This window comes from Mastigoproctus giganteus, chromosome 3 (assembly GCF_048544385.1).
Source record: "Mastigoproctus giganteus isolate SK-2022 chromosome 3, ASM4854438v1, whole genome shotgun sequence".
NCBI classification, from domain to species: domain Eukaryota; kingdom Metazoa; phylum Arthropoda; class Arachnida; order Uropygi; family Thelyphonidae; genus Mastigoproctus; species Mastigoproctus giganteus.
Genome location: NC_143577.1, coordinates 213,946,803 through 213,967,703, shown reverse-complemented (window position 1 = coordinate 213,967,703; position 20,901 = coordinate 213,946,803). Strand labels below are relative to the sequence as shown.

Below are 20,901 nucleotides of genomic sequence, written 5' to 3'. Positions count from 1 at the left end.
TTCCAGATCAGCTAGTGTATAATCTTGCTACCTCTACTCTGCCAAATAGTGACTAGAGGGAGTCTGAGTAGTGTGTATGCGGGGGAGGGGGGGAATTGTCAAGGCCATGTTATGCCATATCCAAAAATTTCATTACTTTATACAGCATGTTCCCCCCCCAACTTTTTCTCACTATTGAATACACCATGAATTTTCAAACTAATAGAGTAAGCTTATCTGCAAAAATATCTACACCTCCCAAACACTTCCTAGTTCATTTCACAAATATATGTGGTCTCAATTCTAATCTCAACGATGTCGATTTCCACTTGCAGTCTGCCAAACCGCATGTACTTTTTCTGACAGAATCTCAGTTATCGGTTGATTCAACCAGTGCTCAAACAATTTGCTGTATGATTCCTTTCGCCTCAAAGTGGTACTTGTGCATATGTCCATTCTGATATTCCCTGTCAGATACTTGGTAATTGGGAATCTCCTCTCTTCGATCTTCTCTGGCTTAAAATCTCTCTACCTCATTGTGTAAAATTAATCTGTTGTCTCTACCGTTCTCTCAACTCCACTAATCACTTGGAGCTTTTTGACTTCCTCCAGTCCAACTTTCCTAACAGTGAGGTAATTTTCTTTGGTGATTTTAATATCCACAACTCCAGCTGGCTTCCATTTTCTAGTCACACCGACACAGCTGGTCAAGATGTTGAGGCTTTTGAAATTTCTAATGACCTTGCACAGATTGTTCATTTACCTACAAGAATACCGCACAATCCTAACCATGCAGCCAACACGCTTGATATTTTTCTCACAAACACCCCTTCTAAGTACACAGTCGAAGTGAGTGGTCCTTTAGGTACCTCAACAGATCACAACTTGGTGATTGTCTCTTCTCCAATGGAGCCATTATCTCATGACTAATCCCAACCTTGTATTGTTTGGCATTACAAGAATGCAAAATGGGGTGACCTGCGAGATTTCTTTTCTTCTTTTCCTTGGTCGGACTACTGTTTAAAAACTTCTGATGTCAACGTTTGCTCAGATTGTGTCAGTGAAAATATTCTTGTAGGAATGGAATCCTTTATTCCACACTCCACTCTAAAATCTCGTCCTGTATTTAAACCTTGGTTTTCCAATAAGTGTGCTAAGGCTGTTCAAGAGAAGAATGTTGCATATCGTAATTGGCTTGTTTCCAATTCTTCAGTTTCATTTTCTGCCTACACCAAAGCTCGCAACAATTGTAAAGCAGTCCTTAATCAGTCCAAACTAGAATTTGAACTGGCTAAGAGTAGAAAACTTGCTTCTTGCCCTAATGGTAGCCGAGCATTCCGGTCTCTTGTCAAAGCGACCGGAATGCTCAGCTACCAGTCTCTTGTCAAAGTTATTGGCCGCAACTTTTGCCCATCTCTGCTCCCACCTCTGTCAAAACCAGATGGTTCTGTTGTCACTTCAGCCAACGATAAAGCTGACCTGCTAGCATCCCATTTCTCTTCCAACTCATGTATTAATGATCTTAGTAAAACACCTCCCACCATTCCCAACATGCTCCATTCAATGCCTCCTGTGGTCTTCCGTCAAAAGGATGTCAGAAGGATTTTGACAAATCTTGATGCTAAACAAGCACCAGGACCTGATGGTATTTCTCCACTTTTTCTCAAAACCTGTGCTCCTGAACTTACTCCTGTTCTTTGCTGCCTTTTTTCACTTTCTTATTCCAAAGGTGTTTTTCCCTTCTGCTTGGAAATTTGCTTATATTCAGCCAGTTCCTAAAAAGGATGACAAGTCCCTCCCATCCAATTATCGTCCCATCACAATTACTTCTACTCTTTCTAAGGAAGCGGAGAAATCAATTAACCGCCAGCTCGTAAACTACCGAGAAACCTTCCATCTGATCAATGATCGCCAGTATGGATTCTGCCAGTGTCAATCCACTGGTGATATTTTGGCTTATGTTACCCATTTATGAACAAATTCAATGGAAAAGTTTGGTGAAACACAAGCAGTTGCTCTTGTCATCTCAAAGGTTTTTGATAGTGTTTGGCATAAAGGTCTTCTAAACAAGCTTCCATCTTATGGTTTGCCAACTGTATTTTGTAATTGGTTATCCAGTTTTCTCTCTGATCGCTCACTGAGGGTGATGGTAGATGGCTCTCTGTTGTCTAACTTCTCCACTAATGCCGGAGTCCCCCAAGGTTCAGTTCTTTCCCCCACTCTTTTCCTCTTGTATATCAATGACCTTCTTCCATTGACTGGAAATCCTATCCATAGTTTGCCAATGATCACACATTGCATTCCACTTTCCATTTTGAAAAACCTTGCCCTGTTCAATCAGCTTCAACTTCTCGAATATCTGTTACCAATTCCTTAAATGCCGATCTCCAGGTAATTCTCCAGTGGGGCAAAGACAACTTAGCTGATTTCTCGGCGTTACTTTTCTTCCAAACAGCTGTTCACTCTGTACAAATCGCAAATGTGCCCTACCATGGAATATTGTTCCCACATCTGGACGGGTGCCCCCAAAACCTCTCTCAGGCTTCCAGATTCCATTCAGAAGAGGGCAGTTAGGTTAATTAATGACTCCTCTTTAACAGAGTCTCTCCACTCTCTGTCTCATAGATGTACTGTTTCTGCTGCATGCCTTATCTGCAGATACTTCCATGGGCACTGTTCTTCTGAATTGGCTTTATAATTCCCACTCTCTTTCAAAACAATCCGAACATGTGCCGCCACCAGCCATTTACTGTTCAACTTCAAACTCACAGAACCAACTTTTCAAATCTTGATGTTAAATGGGCACCAGGACCTGATGGTATTTCTCCACTTGTTCTCAAAACCTGTGCTCCTGAACTTACTCCTGTTCTTTGCCGCCTTTTTTCGCTTTCTTAATCTAAAGGTGTTTTTTCTTTTGCTTGGAAATTTGCTCATATCCAGCCAGTTCCTAAAAAAGGTGACAAGTCCCTCCCATCCGTTTATTCATTCAACTGTTGTTTTCTGGAACAACCTTCCTTCGTACGTATTTTCTGAAAATTTCAGTCTACAGAAGTTCAAGTCTAATGTCAACAAGTATCTACTTTCGTCTTCTCAACCTCCATCCCAAGCACAGTACTAAGTACTATAGGTTTTAATACCTGTCGTGTTTGTGGTTTACCTAAAAAAAAAAAAAAAAACAATGACAGATGGAAATTTGTTCCAGCAATTAACCATCCACTGGCTAAAAGCAACTTTCCACACATCTATTATTCTACAACTGTCTTTCCTCAATTTGAATTTATGACCCCTCAGGTTCGTAATCTGAGCAAGCGGAAGAATTCCATCAGAATTCAGCAGAATCTGTGAGTGTGGTTTGCTGTGGAGAGATACATATAAATAAAGAGAAAAGACTTTAAATTATATGGAAAAAAGAGTAATAAATATTACATTTGAATATTAACTGTGTATTTGTAATATTAAACTGAATGGCTAAATTTAGAGAATGTAAAACTACAGTTTTATTAAGTGTTCTATAAAGTTATAATCTTAGTAAATAATTGATAAGGATTAATTTACATCTATTAATCATGGAAAAAGAAAAAAATTCAATTAATTTAAGAGAAAAAAATTGAATGTACCTTTAGTGTAATGCATTGTGTACATTACCAATTTGTAGTTACTAATATAACTTAAAATTATTGAAAGTCACAAGTATTTAAAATGCCTGCTTCAGCTAAAATGCACTTCATCTAAGATATTAGACACAGCTAAAACATGCCATCAAAAGGTGACATCTTTTTCCATCCAAAGAAATTAACATTTACAAGGTCAGGCTTACTGTTGCTTATGACTATACAGGCATTGCATGCAATAATATCCCCAGGAACAAGCAAATATCACTCCAGTTTCAAACAGCACAATTTTCAACCAGCAATATGTTACAAAAGGCCTATATTGGAAGCTTATTATTTTGCATGACAAATCATGTTGCCATGTAATTCAATCCAACACTAGTTCCTGTGACTTCAACCTATTCCTTATAGGTCACAGGAACCCTTGAATATCTTCCAACCCTTAAAATATTTGCTACATGCAGTAGAGTGCTTCACTTCAGCTAACAACCAACGTGGTAATAACATAATGCAATTCCAGTGTAATCTCTGTTCACATTCTGAAACACATTTCACTGGAAACGCGTTTCAGAAAGTGAACAGAGATTACACTGAGAGACTATGAAAGTTGCAGCACCTATGCAACTCAGTAATGTTCTGAAGCAATGAAACTTTATCATAAGCAAAACTTCAACCATGACGAATTATGTTGTCTGTAAACCGCACACCTTCTAAAAGTTAAATTTTCTGTTTTGTGAGGTGAAATCCTACGATTTTCATCTAAGATCACTTTAGATGACCAAGAAATTCATCTCAAGCTTTGATTGAAACTAAACAAAAAAATTTCTGGTTCTCTTATCAGCATAATCCAAGATATAAAAAATAATAATAATAATAATAAAATAAAAAACCTTCTTGTAGCATCTACAGTTGTGTTTGGCTTTAGAGTAACAGCAGAATTGTAAAAGGTAAGAAATGGAAGAACACCATATACAGTACATACATAAAATTTGTATTTAAAAAGTTGCATTGACTTCATCCATTCACCTTTTAAAAAAAATAAAATAAAATAAAAACTGCCTTCATGACTAGAAACAAAATAATTCAAACTAATTACATCACAAATTCAAAATGTGTGCTTATTTTTGGTGGAATATTTCATTGAACACCTGGGCCAATATTGGCTCACAGAATGGCAGTTGAAAAAATACTGATGTAGAGAACCAAAATTGGTATATATCTTTGTGCAATTTTTATCAATCTGTTTAGTACTAATTAAGACCTTCTCTACTGCTATGAAATAAATAATAAAACATATATTATATTTAACATAGCCAGAAGGCTTATGAATGGTCTGAAGCTTTAGCCCCTCCCTTCAATCTGCATTTACTACAAGTACTACTTAAAAACATTAATTTGAAAAAAAAAATAAATAAATAAATAATAATAATAACTGGCTTGATCTTATTAATGCTTTTAAATATGCGCAAGTGTGATCATGTGTGTGTGCGCTCGCGTGCATGGCTGAGTGAACAAATAAGTGAACTAGGAACGATGGACCCTTTGGCTGAGCAGCTTGCTAACACATTGAATTTCATTGAAGATGCAAGAAACTCATCCTTTTTAAGCAGTGGTAGCTGGTTTTGAATTACTGTATTGTTCAACAAGTAAAAAGTCCTAAATAAATAAAATCATTTTTATTTATTTGTAATGCCACCACCAAAGCATTTGTCTTGGTGATTATTGCATCTAGGCAGTTGATAAGCCTGCAAGTTATCAATGCAACACCTGACATTACATTGATCTTTTAAATTGAAAGATGAAAAATGTCAGTAATGTAGAATATAAACTTATAAATAAATTTCAAAAATATATATGCCATAACAAAATGAGTGGATAGCCACTTCTTAGTAAAATGAATGAAGGCAGAATTCTTGCTGTTATAGAGAATTCCAGAAAAAGGGGACAGAAATTCGAATCACAGGAGAAGAGGTTAAGACTAGATTGTAAGAAGTTTTCTTTTAGCCAGCGAGTCATTGACTGCTGGAACAAGGTTGCCTTCGCAAGTTGTTGAGGCTGACAGTTTGAATAATAAATTCAAAGGTCAACTGGATAGTTACCTGCATGAGGAAGGAGGCAAATAATTTGTATTTTCTTATCTAGTCTTTTTTTTTTTTTTTTTTCTTTTTTCTCTGGCCAGTGCAGCAAAGGCCTCTGGCTTCCTTGTGCTATGTGGCTATTACTATTCTTCCTACTAAAAGCTGAATAAAAGAAAAAAAAAAGATCACAATGCAAGACAAATCAATATGAAATTACAGTGTGTATGCCTTTTAATAAGGTCAAACTCATTTTCAGCATTATAAAATTTCTTTACACATCCTCTAATGAGAAAAACTTTTGAAATCAGTATTTTTTTTTTTATTAAAGTTCAAGCCACAGGCAATTTACAAATACATGCCATAATATGATTCATTATTTTTAAACTACTACCAAAATATACTAAAAAACATATTAGAGAAAAAAAAAAAAAACTAACTTCATTTCAACTTCTCGTGCATGTTCTTCACTGAAGTCTTCTTCAGCACTATAATCGAGGATACTTTTAACTCCAAAGCTATGAAGACGTTTTATAGCTGGTTTAATAGTTTTTTCATTTTCACCAGCTACAAACTGACCATAAAATGTGTAACGCATTAAATTTCGAAAGAAAGTGGTACCAAGTATCTTGCGACTAGCCTTCATGATCTATAAAAAATAAAATAATTTTAACATATTATAAATATGTTTATAAAGGAATGGGTTACATAAAATTTTTGGTTAAGCTAAAATGTTTAAGTCTGTTAAACCCTATCTAAAGTTTTGTCACAAGATTATAATATGGAATTAAGTTATTCAATATTGTATTATATTTTGAGTATTTAAAATAAAAAGGATAACAGTATTATAAGGAATTTTATTATGAGTCCATGTGCTTTCCAAAGCATAAATGATACAGTTAAAATTAAACTAAAGTAACTGTGAATTTAAGTTAATTTCTTAATTTTAGTAGTTACTAATATCAGAGCTATTAAACTTTTTTCTAGGATGGTTCTTATAATTATTTATAAAATTGACTGCTAAAAAAAGCATTGCAGATAATGGGACCATTCACAGGGTTAAGTCTTGGAGAAATCTTTTCATTTGAGATGAAGTAGTGTATTGATACAGATGCTTTAGCTGAAATGAAAGGACTAAAAAGCCTCAAATCTTCAAATTTGTTTAAAGCTGCCATGAAGTACCATTTATTTCAGTTTTTCATAATAAGAATTTGAGACAATTTTTTACTTGGATTAATTAACAATATCCTCAAAAGCTAACCCATTTGTATCTAAAGCAAGTATATAAGCTCACCATTGTTTGATTGCTGAGCTACTTTTTATGAAAGAAAACAGGAGCTTCTGGCATCAAATATAAACAGCAGAAAGGGAATAAATGTCATTATAATTATTCAAAGTACAAAGATTACAATAACAGTTAGTTATTTTAACATGCATTTTTATTATTTCTCTTTCTTTATTCTGAAAAATTGAGTGCCTCAAATCATATTAATTTGATGGTTTGATTGGTTCCAGACAGCAGTACCCAGTATTATTTAGAACTGTGTGTGTGTGTGTGTTTTTGTCTTGAAGATTCAGCATTACATTGAATTTTCCTAAAAAAAAGTATATTTACTGTTATCAGAGAATATGCTCACGAATATTTTTACACAATCAGTGTTGTAAATTATAAACTAACTACAGTAGAACTTCATAAGTCTGAAAACATTGAAACTTAGCACTTGCTGGATTTTTGAAACAAAACTGTATGGCTGCTTTGGCAATGAAGTGTACAAATCTATGCCACTACCATAATTTTTGGGAATTTTCCAAGCAGCATATTCAGTGGCTTCCTATAGTGCAGTTGCACCAGAGCCCAAGTTAACAATAATTAATGCCACAGAACACATCCTAAGTCTTAGTCTTAAAAACAAAAATTTTAAAAATAAACTGCCACAGTCACAACTAAATTAAATACTACTGCAAGAAACTTTACTACAGGTTCCTGAAAACGTGTGTTCCCGACGTTCATCAAACTTGTTTCATTGTATGACTAGATAGTTCATTGATAATCACAATCTGTGATATATTTTCCAATCAAAAACCCATATGCTGTTATTCAAAACTACTTTTTTTTTTTTTTTTTAAATTTATGTCTTAGAATTTAATGTTCAAGAAACTTTCCCATGGCAGTTGCTGGCTAAGCAACTGCCATGGGAAAGTTAGCAAAGTTAATGATAGTCTATAATTATTAAGTCTGCAATCATTAATTGCATACAAAACAATTTCCAGTATCACACTTCAAGTTGTAACTTGGATAAAATAAAATAAATTACCTGCTTTTCTTTGATATTATTATGCAGTTTGAAATATCAGCAGCTGTTAGTTGTGATTCACAGTTTCCTGCAGGATGTAGTGTTTCACTAACATCAAGGAATGCACAGCTTTGGGGAACTGTAGGCAGTTTCCCACAGTCATATATAACACTCTTTGAAGTGTTAGAACTGAAGTAATTTCTGAATTGCTGGGATTTTCTTTTTCTTTTTTCTTAGAGAAATTTTCAATGTTCCCATATTTTAAATGCTAGATGAAGTTTTGCTGTATTTCATCATTATTTCATGGAGGGGGGGCACAAGATTTAGTAACCTAACAATTTATAATGGTAAGCAGAAAAAATGCCCACAGTAAAGTCCAACTAGTAAAAATTCCTAGGAGAAAAAATTCCCAGATTGATAGAAAGGAGAAAACGGGGTATAAGCAATCCCCCTCCCCATGATATGGATTTTTTTTTTTTTTTTTTTTTTTTTACTGCTACATGACTTTCTTTCCTACCGATTTTTTAGCAAAACAGAGTCATCTGAAAAATATAATTAGAATCAGCTAGGTGGTGGGGCTGAAACAACACTTTTGCTCTCCCAGGTAATATCCTTCTGTCCTCAGTGAATCTGGGCAAAGGGAAAAAAAAGGCATATTGGGGATAATATCCTCTACCTCCTTACCCAAAAAGGAATATTCTTCAGATTTTTCTTTTTGTTATTGCCCTCATCACCTGTGTAAGGATGAAGAAATTAGAAACTCCCTCCCAAGACTCTTATTTACCATAGACATATTTTTATAGGTTCACATATACATATATGATTTTTTTTTTTTTTTTGATTTGGTGGTTGTTGGCGCATTGGCTTCTGTGGCCATATTGCACCTCCCAAGGTTTTTGCAGTACTTTGATCCAAGCCCGAGGCGGGAATCGAACCCGCGACCTTTGGGTTACCGGGCAGGTACTTTACCCACTCGGCTAGCCCGGTCGGCTATACATATATACACACTGCAAAAATTTGCTTTCAGCTGAAGGGTAGCTGATTGTTGGAACAAACTACCATCCATCACAAAACTGTTATCCATATTCTAATACAAGTACACAAATTTAATAAAATGCAAGCATTCACTAGAATAAAAAAAAATGGGAAATTTTAAAAGATGTACTGAAAGAATTCATTATCACTCCCTTTTACTACTACATTTTCAACCTTTTTGAATGATTATGCTTTTTCCTTTTTTTTCTTACTTCAGTACCCACATATTTTCAACTACACTTGAGACCATGGTCCTCAGTCTGGAGCAGCAACTGGAGTCCATTGCCACCAGAATATTCTGGCTTGATAGTAAATTAAGAGCGGATTGTAAGTAGTTTATGTATGAAGCGATGTTTTCTCCAGGTCTGCAGTAAGTTGAATACAAAATATTGCATTAATGTGTGAAAAATAATAAGTTTTATGTAATATATCATAAAGGTACCAGGAAAAAATGATCGCAGTAAATATAGACAAATTTTACTCTATATAGTTTTTGAATTTTTTTTTTTTTATCATTTTCACAAATTTATTGTGTTGTGTGAAAGAACTTATCTGATCCCACACTATCATATTGTAGTAATGCTAGTATGGTAACCTGATAATACAAATTTTGAAATCACATGTTTGTTTCTACTCTGTAGTTATTTATGGAACTCTTACAATGTGATCCACAGCTATCAATGGTTGTGTCGTAAATGACATTTCTGAAAGACCTGAAAAACTGGATTGCAATATGTATGTATTTCAATGCAATAAGAAAAGATAAAATATTGATATACACCAAGCAGAATTTAAAAAAAAAAAAAAATATATATATATATATATATATATATATATATATATATATATATATACAGTATATATATATTGACAAATGTAAAGTACTACATATGGGAAACAGCAATCCCAGAGCAACGTATCAACTCTGTGGTACTACACTGACAGTGGTAGAGAATGAAAAGGACCTGGGGGTAATTGTGCAGGTAGATATGAAGTTCTCTGAGCAGTGCAGACGGGCTGCAAGAGTAGCTCATGGTGTCTTGTCAATGATATACAGGAATTTTTCTAGCAGGGATAAGGAGGTCATTATTCCCTTGTATAAGGCAATGGTCAGGCCACACCTTGAGTACTGTATACAGGTCTGGAGGCCTCACTTCAAGAAGGATGTAGAGCTGCTGGAATATGTACAGAGAAGGGCAACAAGATTACTGAATGGAACAAAGGGGTACTCTTACGAAGAAAGGCTTAAGTTTTGCAAATTACAGTGTCTGGAGAGCCCAGCGAGGTGATCTGATAGAGGTGTATAAAGCCTTGAATGGTTTGAGCATGCTCAATGCTGATGGGATTCTTCCTCTTGCTCAGAATAATCACCTGAGAGGGCATAAATTCAAATTGAGGAAAGACAGATGTAGGATAGATGTGCGGAAATTTGCCTTTAGCCAACGGGTGGTTGGTTGGTGGAACAGACTTCCATCTCTTGTCGTGGAAGTTGATAGCCTAAATAAATTTAAGGCTCAGCTGGACAGGTATTTCGAACGAACGAAGGGTGAAGTGGAAGTGGGGTTTTTTTTTTTTTTTTTGGCTGATGCTGCATAAGCTTGCATTATATGCCTCTACTAATGCTAATATACACAACCACAACCTTTTCAAGAAATTGAAAATAAAATTGCCACCCTTCAGGTTCTGCATGATTGGCTTTGTTACAACTGCAGGGCACAACATGAGTGTTGAACATTTGGATTGTCTCTTGCCTTTCATTTTGTCATTACAAATATTTTCTGCAGCTCCAAGTCTCACAGTACAATGTTCATGATTATTTGTTTCATTGGATTGCAATGAAAACTTCTAATTGTTTCTCTGAGCCCCAAACTTGTAAAAAAGCAAAATGCCTTTGCTGGCCTTTAACTGGCTAATTCTATTGAATATCCAAAATAAAAGTTAAAATATTTGCAAACTGATAACCAACATCCACATTTGAAATCCCAACTAAAGCTCAGTACTAGGAAAAAAAACACACACACACACACACACACCCCTAGTCCTTTTTTACTGTCACACCAGCCCTTATTTCATTTATTCACTTTTTAGTCATAACTATTGATAACATTAAATGTTCACAGCTCTATAAAGCTTGCAATTCGGCTACTTTTTTATGTTATTTGTTTATTATTATACAACCTCCTAAGTCTGGATGTCATTTCACAGGGCAGACTGTATAAATAATTATAAAGGTTATGGGCAACCAGTAGCAGACTGGGTCTAAAAATATTGGTTGCCAGGAGACAAAGGGAGGCCCACACACACACACACACACACACACACACACACACACACACACACACACACACACACACACACACACACCTATTATATTTTCAAGCTACTAAAAGGTCATTAACATTGTCTAAGGTTATTGCAAGGGGGCAAGCTGACACCCTGACCAGTCCACCACTGTATGGGCAACATATAAAGAATAAATTTTGGGGAATTTTAGCAAATTTTTAGCACACTTCAATTCACTAAGGAGAAGCGTCTGTTATTTGTTTCTCTGGTTCTGGCACAAACACCTCCGTAAAAAACCTTGTGACATTAACCTCGAAGAAGGAAGTCAGATAAGGTCATAAAGTGACCAGATCCTAGGTATTCCAATGCGAGACAACCTTTTTGAACGATTATGCTTTTTTCAACAATTTATGCAGGACACTCCCGACTAAAATCTGGGACTCCCCTGCATAAATTTAAGCCTGAGCTGGACAGGTATTTGGAACGGACGGAGGGGTGAAATGGGAGCGTTTTTTTTTTTTTTTTTGGCTGATGCTGCATAAGCTTGCTTTCTTGCATTGTATGACTCTACTAATGCTAATAATCCGGGACGTCTGGTCACTTTAGATAAGGAGGAGTTTATTTTTTTTTATAAATGTGATTTTTGGTATGCAGACATCTGGGGGGGGGGGGGGGAATTTTCACCCCCCCCCCCCCAAACATTATACACATTTTTTTAAAAAATTTTTTATATAAAAAATATTCACTTACAAAATATAAATTAAATACATATACTTCTTTGAACTAAACTTATAAAATAAAATATCGCACTTTTTAAAAAAAAAATTGCCCATATCTGTTTCCCCCCCCCCGCAGAAAGGCTGAAATTCTGCATACGGTATCCCTCGTGCTACAATACGTAAAGGACGTGAACTGGGATTGTTTGTTATTTGGTTTTTTAGGAGCATTAGCAACTAAGGCCATATTGCTCCGGGATATGTGGTGGTCATTCTCCCTATTTGGTGGTGACGGGCTCGAACCCCGGTCTAATCAAGAAGCGTGTGCTACTCACTGCTGCTCCTTCCCACCTGGCTACGGAGGCGCCCGTGAACTGGGAAAAACAGTTGTAATTAGAAAGGGAAAAAATGCTTACTGGAGGGGTCATGCTTTTAATCGATTTTCTTTTTGTTTAGTGAAAAGAAGGTTAGTTTTGTCTGTGAAAATAAAAACAAGAGAAATTAAATATATTTTTCCGTTGAGTGAAATTTTCTTAATAATTCTTCATTAATTGCTATTTCTTCATAAAATTCTTCTCAAGAATTAGCAAAACTGCACTTGTAGTATTGCTTTCAGCGTTTCTACGGTTAGCTGTGTTTTTGTTGACGTCCACAACTTATTTACTACCGAAAAAACTCTTTCCGTTGTACCATTGGTTCCCGGCAAACAATGCAAATCATTTGCATTATGTTTACCATTAAGTATGGAGGATACATGTCCAATCCGGGACAGTTTGCAATGCGGGGAAAAAACTGAAATCCGGGACTGTCCCGCATAAATTTAAGGTTGAGCTGGACAGGTATTTGGAACAAACGGAGGGGTGAAATGGGAGCGTTTTTTTTTTTTATAAATGTGATTTTCGGTACGCAGATAATATAATTGCTGTTTCGTCCATTATATTCCTAGAGCAATAAGCACCGCTGCCGACTGTTTCATGAAAGAATAAAAACAAGTATAATAACAAGTACGATTATACTATTAATTTGTTAACTATTATTAAAAGTTAAGTTAATTATTAAACGTAACCAAAGTAACGTTGACAGTAATGCCAGACAGAGTTTATTTTCATTTTGAAGACCTAACTGTTGAGTACCGCAATCTGTGTGCTAACGTAATGAATAAATACTGTACGTAAATCTGTAAGCGTAATGTACCGGAATGACAATCAAATACTTATTAAAATGTTAAGAGTAATTTTTCTGAAATAATTATTTATTTATTATTTGGCGAAAATCTGTTGCCTATTATATGCGATATATAATATATTCAAACCGCGATTATCCAACTTTAAGGATAATGAATGTCTATGAAAGTTTTGACATATGTAATGATATATTCATTGTGTGGTGTTTGTTCACGGGCAACGAAGTGTAGATATTTCCTGAACAAGTACAGTACAAGTAACTGTGTACAAATAGTGTAAATTGTTTCGCATTGGCTTCCAACATTCGCCTACCGTTTTTCGTTCTAAACTAAAGGAAATGTTGCTCAGTCATGTCGTTGGAATATGGAATTGCTAAAATGAAATGAATGAATTTAATCAAATTCATCGATGATATATCATATCAATCGATAAAAAGTTGAAATCGTGAATTTCGCTGTATTGTACACGCGGGATTTACACCTGTAAATCAGGTTGGTTGACAATTGGGAATATTAAACACGCATTTAATATTCTTAACTATATGCGAGCGATTACATATACTCCATTCTTATTACACACAGCACTTATCAATTTTTATGTCCCATTTTGACTATAAAATTTTTATCGACTTCTCTCTTTATCACGCAAGTTTTCTACACGATAACAGAGATCATATAACATCTTTGCAAAGTGGACTTGTGACTGGAAAAGCATCTGCGCTTACAAAATTGCACGTACACTCTTTCTTCTCTTAGAAAAACGCTGTAGTAGAGAAAAATTGCAGTTTTTGATTTCAACAAAGCTATCAAATAATTGCCAGAAGTTGAGAGTTACTGCCTGTCGGAAGTGAAGAAGTTTTATGGGCTGTTCCTCTTTCTGGGGTAAGTTTAGAGTTTAACTCCTCCCCAGAAATAAGCATCAGTACAATACTAGGCAGAGCCGGGTCCAGTCTGTTTTTCTTAAGGGGGGGGGGGTGAGAAATGAAACTCAGATCGCCAATCACTGATTTACAGGTGTAAATACCGCGTGTACAATACAGCGAAATTCACGCTTTCAACTTTTTATCGATTGATATGATATATCATCGATGAATGATTAAATTCATTCATTTCATTTTAGCAATTCCATATTCTAACGACATGACTGAGCAACATTTCCTTTAGTTTAGAACGAAAAACGGTAGGCAAAGTGGAAGAAATAGGCGAATGTTGGAAGCAGTGGCGGTTTAAGGGCCCCCAAAAAAATAATAATAATAATAAAAAAGAATAAATAAAAGTTAGGTGGCAAATAAATGAAATTTTGTGCTTTTGAATTGTTTGCTTAAATTAATCAAGATTTTTATGATGTTTACTGAAAACATTAATCTATTTTAGAACACTATAGGAAAATGTCTTGGCTTGGGACCCCTAGACACGTGCCTCATTGCCTTAATGGGTAATCCGCCACTGGTTGGAAGTCAATGCGAAACAATTTATTTGTACACAGTTACTTGTACTTGTTGAGGAAATATCTAGACACGCTTGATGGGGAAAAATCTGCGAAAATCAACTTAAATGAGCAATAAGGTGTCAAGTGCATTACAGTATTTATAAGAATTCCTTTTTGTTGCAGTAATCATCCGGTGAGTATGGGATTGGCACAGAGCTGGATATCATCTTTCTTCTCTTTCTTGGTGATTCCCTTCAAGTTCTCTCTTTCTCTTTGGGTAACTTTTTTTTTTTTTTTTTTGCTGGTGCAGCAAAAGCCTCGGGCTTCCTTGCACCATATGGCTAATATAATAATAATTGTTTTTCTTTGCTTTTACTGAATATCTGTTAATCTTGTTAATTATTAGACTTCGGATTATATGCAACTGCATATTATGGCCACTGTAGTCGTTAGTGCATATAACACAAATATTACAAGCAATATGGCATATTGCTTATTCCTTGCATATCAATTTGATCATTTTTTCAAATGTTGATCTGGGAACTACGTAACAAGTCACAGTATTAGAGTGGGATAAATACATATTTCACTTGAGCGTGGGAAACGTTTTGTAACATTCAAATCTTACATAAAGTTGATGTTATGTTTATATGTCATTATTATGAGCCATATGGTGCAAGGAAGCCTGAGGCTAATGCTGCACCAGCCAAAAAAAAATTCCTGAGTTACCCTGAGAGAGAGAGAAGTAGAAGGGAATCACCAAGAGAAGAATGATGATATCCAGCTCAGGACCCTGGGTGTATATACAGTTCAAATTATATGCAACTGAATCGAAGAATGGACAGCAAAACTAAAGGTAAATAAAGATAGTAAAGCAGGCATCAGTGGCAGTATACATGCAAAACCACACCGATTTGCGTGTATTTAACTTAAAGTGAAGATGAATTTAAAGTATAAAACAGCACTAAACACAAGAATAAGGGGGGGGGGGAAGAGAAGAGAAATACTGTATAATGAATATGGTACGGTTGGCGAAACGATTTAGGAGTATTTCTTCATTATATTTCTCCCCCCCCCCTCTTATTCTTGTGTTTAGTGCTGTTTTATTCATCTTCACTCTACTGGCACAAAACCTCGCTGACGGACTGTTCAGCCGCTATTCCACCTACAGACCTGCTACCGGCGACAATCAGCACCTTTTCAAGAGCCCTCTCACGGGAACCCACAAAACCCCGTTAAACCGAATCGGCTCAATAATCCGGATTTTACCCGACATGGAGGGAAAACCTGATAATAACCAGGACACCATGCAGCAAAACCCAAACGATGATCCCATTATCATCGAACACAAGGATGAAGCGGTGGACCCCCGCTTTGGGGGCCCCCAGACAAGCAAGAGAAAGAATAGGAAGGGAATAGTGCCAAATTTGCAGCGGGAGACACGCTCACACACTGAGCCTAAGGAGCCAAAAGAAATACACGACAACCAGCAAAGTCAAAAAGACGCCAGCGAGGAGAAACAACCGGATCTGCCTCTGGATCCCACCCTGCCAGAGGGCACCGTACATGAAAAATCAATGTTCCTCAAGGCTGCTCTGGAAACACTGTTCAAGGAGCAAACCAATAGGGTGACCACAGGGCTTAGAGCCCAAATCATCAACTTGTGGAATAAGCTGGATACACTCCTGATAGAAACTTTCCTAGAGAGTGAAAGAGCAACAGCAAAGCTCCAGGCTTATATTGATTGTGGGGAGAACAAAATGCCACAGCGCGTCCCCACATACGCCCAAGCGCTGAGGACCACAACAATAGAGCAACAGCCGATTCCTGCTGCCCCCAGCAGGAAGAAGGGGCCCCTACTACAATGCCCACATCTGGTCATCTTAAGGCCAGCCACACCAGAGACTCACCATACAAGCGAAGAGGTGAAAAACTCGGTAATTACTAACCTTGGTGAAGATTTTAAAACCACCAGAATAAAATCGATGAGGAAGACTCGCAACGTCGGCGTTATTATTGAAACTGAGACACAGGAAGAGGCGAATAAAATCATTGAAAACCAGAAAGTGCCCTCCCTGGGTCTCCATGCAGAGATCCCCAAGAGAAAAGGACCGAGTATTGTAATTTACGACACTGGAAGTGACCTCTCTCCAACCCAACTACAGGACGAAATCTACAGAAGAAACCTGCAGCACGACATTCCAGATATTGACCCATCGGTGCTAATCACACCTAAATACCAGACAAAGCCCAGAAACGGTAATGCCACAAACTGGGTGATTGAGTTAGCCCCAAGAGCCTGGAAGATAATCAGCCAACAGACACGGATTTATATCAATTGGGGCAGCCACCGCTTTAGAGAGCACGTGGCTGTGCCCAAATGCTTCCGGTGTTGCCGATTCGGCCATACCACACATACGTGTGTGCAACCACAAACCTCCCCAACTTGTGGGCACTGTGCAGACATAGGCCACAACTACAACTCCTGCCCTAATAAAACCGCCCGACCAGTGTGCGCAAACTGCAAAGCCTTAAAACTACCAGCAGATCACTCCATTAGAGACAGAAACTGCCCCGTATACATAAAAGCCAAAAGTGCTCAACAATCAAGAACCGATTATGGGAACTCTTCATAAAAGCAATAATGTAAACACAATGAAATTTGCTCAACATAATGCACAACGGGCTAAAGCTGTTGCCGCGCAACTAAAGAAGAAGGCCGATGAAGACAATCTTGATGTCCTCTTTCTCCAGGAGCCTTACACGCACAAGAAAGAGGTGAAAGGCTATCCCCTCACGTATAAAATAGTTCAGCATGACGGAGATACCCCCTGGGCAGCCTTGATAGTTCGCAATCCTGACCTCACGGTAACAAAGATAACTCATCTCTGCAATAAATGGGCTGCCTGTGCTCAAATCATCTCCCCATTAGGAGAATTCTATGCAATATCATTATACTGTCGACCTGGCGAAGATATCCTCCCTGCAATACATTACCTGCAAAACGTTCTCCATGAGCTCCCCAACGCCAAAGTAATAGTCTGTGCAGATGTTAACTGCAGGTCGCCGGCGTGGCACAGTGCAACCCCTGACCGACGTGGTACTACTAACGGCCAGCGCCTCGAAGAATTCCTCACCAACAATAGCCTGGCAATACTACACCAGCCGAACAATCCGCCCACGTTCTCAAGCACATTATGGGAAGCAACAATAGATGTAAGCTTTGCTACCCGCTCCATTGCTGGACATATATCTTCATGGAAGGTCAGAGAGGATTGGACAACCTCTGACCACAGAGTTATTACATTCCAGATGCACCGTGCCCTTAACAGACAACCCACACCTAGAATAACCATCAACAGATTCGCCGTGGACAAGGCCAACTGGGAACAATTTCAAGAAGCACTGACTGGCTCTGTCCAAACTTTTGACTATGCAACTCTTACCCCGGACCAACACCAACGCGCCATTGTAAACATAATTATAGAGGCTGCAAACGCAACCATCAGAAGGAAGAAACCATCCCCAGGCGCGGTCCCCTGGTGGTGCCCGGAGCTTCAGAGACTCCGACATGAGGTAAATACATGCAGAAAAAATTTTCAACGATCAAGAAGATCCTGGCCGGCAGCAGAGGTGCAGGTCCTCAGGCAGCAATACCGTGAGGTCAGGAATGAATACACCGCCTTGATCAGAACACGGAAGAAACGATCCTGGGAAATGCTAGTTTCAACTACTGGGAACGAGTACCCTTGGGGGATTGTATATAAAGTCGCAATGAACAAGCTGCCCAAAGGAGAGGTAGTTCCCTCAACTAAAACACCTGCTGGCTTCTATACAAAATCATGGCACCAATCAATAGACAATATCCTCAATACCACCTTTCGGCAACTCCCGACAGCTCACTCCCTGGAGCAGCTCCGTCTCTGCGAAGAAAATGCAAACTACAACCCAGTAGAACGTGAAGACCCATTCACACTAGCAGACCTCTACTTGGCGACCGCCAAAATACGAAACAAGAAAATGCCTGGTGAAGACTATCTGGAACCAGAGATCGTAAAAAAGGCCGTAGAATACATACCAACAACTATCCTAAATCTGTTCAATCACTGTCTCTCTGCAGGCTACTTTCCTCACGACTGGAGATCTGCACGGATCCGACTGATCTTGAAGAACCCGACAAAATCACGGGAACTTCCGGAGTCGTACAGACCTATAGCACTATTACCGGTACTGAGCAAACTATTTGAACACTTACTCCACAACAGAATAGAAACCCACTACCTAGAAGCAGGGCTACGATCCCCCAAACAATTTGGCTTTCGTAGAGGCTGCTCCACTGTAGACGCCTTGGAACGCATAATAACTGCAGCTAACAACTGTAACCGCAAATACTTCCTAATGATCTCTGTCGACTTTGCCGGGGCATTTGACTCACTCTGGTGGCCAAGTGTCCTCGGCAGACTCCGGGAAGCAAATATCTCCAATAACCTGTACCACTGTATCAAAACCTACCTATCTGATAGAAGGATCTCAGTATGTGCTCCCTACTCTCAACTTACTCGGCCTATCTTCCGGGGGTGCCCACAAGGTTCAATCCTGGGACCACTCCTTTGGAATCTGGTGATGGACGGCTTCCTCAATCAGAATCTCAATGGGGCAGATGCACAAGCATTTGCAGACGACCTCGTCCTGATGCTGGAGGGGGACAGCCGGGCACAACTGGAAGCCACTGCAAACCGGGCAATTGACTCCCTGCAAACGTGGGCGAAGCAGAACCACCTAACAATATCACCAACCAAGACATCCTCAATACTCCTCAAGGGTTCTCTCGACACGAGAAGGCCACCACAAATCAAAATAGAAGGAACCACGATTAAACTAACTACAGAACTAAAATACCTCGGAATCGTATTGGATAAAAACTTATCCTTTACCCCACATCTCATCTATCTCCAGAGAAAGATCAGGAACTACTCAGCCCTCATAGCAAGAGTCACACAAAAAGATTGGGGACTACGGAAACGGACCCTGTCTCTCTTTTACAAGGCTTTTTTCATCCCTGCCGTCTCATACGCTGCAGGGATTTGGTACAACAAAGCAACCACGGCTGTGAACAAAAGGAAATTAGAATCAATACAGCGTAGCATCTTGCTCACCATCACAAGAGCATGCTGCACTGTCAGCTCTCATGCGCTGCAGGCCCTGGCAGGATCACTCCCCCTGGACCTGGAAATTGTCCGCTGCGGCATGCTCTTTCAACTGTTCAGAGGTAAAAGTGTATCCTGCATCGGCTTCACTACCGATCCAGCCAACAACAGCAACATAGAGAAAAAACGTCTTATCAACCATCTCCGGCAAACCTGGCAGTCCCGATGGGCAGAATCAACTAAAGGCGCCATAACCCGGAAATTTATCCCGGACGTTACCCAAGTCTACCCCCACCAGCCGGCCTGGTTCTCACCGGGGCTCTACACCACCTTCCTTCTAACGGGACATGGTTCCTTTAATGCCAAACTTTCGACCTTCGGAATAAAAGAATCACCACTATGCCACTGCGGTGAAAATCAGACATGGACACATCTGATGCATGAATGCCCCCTCTTTGATGATATAAGATGTCACTTTATAACCAAAATATGTTTCAACCCGAAGGATCGGGAACACCTTGTACTGTCGGAGGAGGAGTACTATAGAGCCCTCTCGAAATTTGCGCACGAACTGTTCAGCAGACTACGAGCATTACCACAACTTCCCTAAACTCGACACTGGAACTCTGACAACTGAAACGGACAACAATGACTAGGACTTAACTGGAGGAGACCTATATCCCCTCAGTGACACCATCCCACACTGACACCCTGATTATTGGAACAGCAGTGGATGGGATCCTATTCCAACACTGACCAACTAATGGACTGTACACTGTCATGGACCTGACGAAGCCACAGCTTTGCTACATACACGCCATGTTAGTGATCTGAGCCGGCTCCCTTGTTCGGCCCTTTCTTCTCTCTTACCCCGGTGGGGGGAGGTGACGGCTTTCCTGTCTCCTCCCCTCCTTGCCGACCCCACTCTTCCCTCTGGTGGGGTATGGGCATTCCCCACTGATTCTACCTGGGGTCGTCTCCCCTATTGACCCCATTCTTCTGTCTTTATCCCTCCAGTCTTCATTCTCCCTACCCAACTCTATCTGTATGCAAGCGAATGTCCCACACGCCAAAAAAAACCGTGTCTAAATTACGCTGTTCGCCCATCATTTTGGCTTTTCTAATTCTAGCGCAATATTCCCATGCAAA

At 38.7% G+C, this 20,901-nt stretch overlaps 1 protein-coding gene across 1 annotated transcript in view; it reads right to left on the bottom strand.

Moving 5' to 3' along the window:
- The window catches only part of LOC150088670 (proline dehydrogenase 1, mitochondrial-like), a 228,835-nt gene that overhangs the window by 128,018 nt on the left and 79,916 nt on the right, over positions 1 to 20,901 (bottom strand). Inside the window, exon 2 of the mRNA XM_090369616.1 lies at positions 6,106 to 6,314. Coding sequence (XP_090225742.1) covers positions 6,106 to 6,314 — 209 coding nt within the window. The remainder of the gene's footprint in view (positions 1 to 6,105; positions 6,315 to 20,901) is intronic.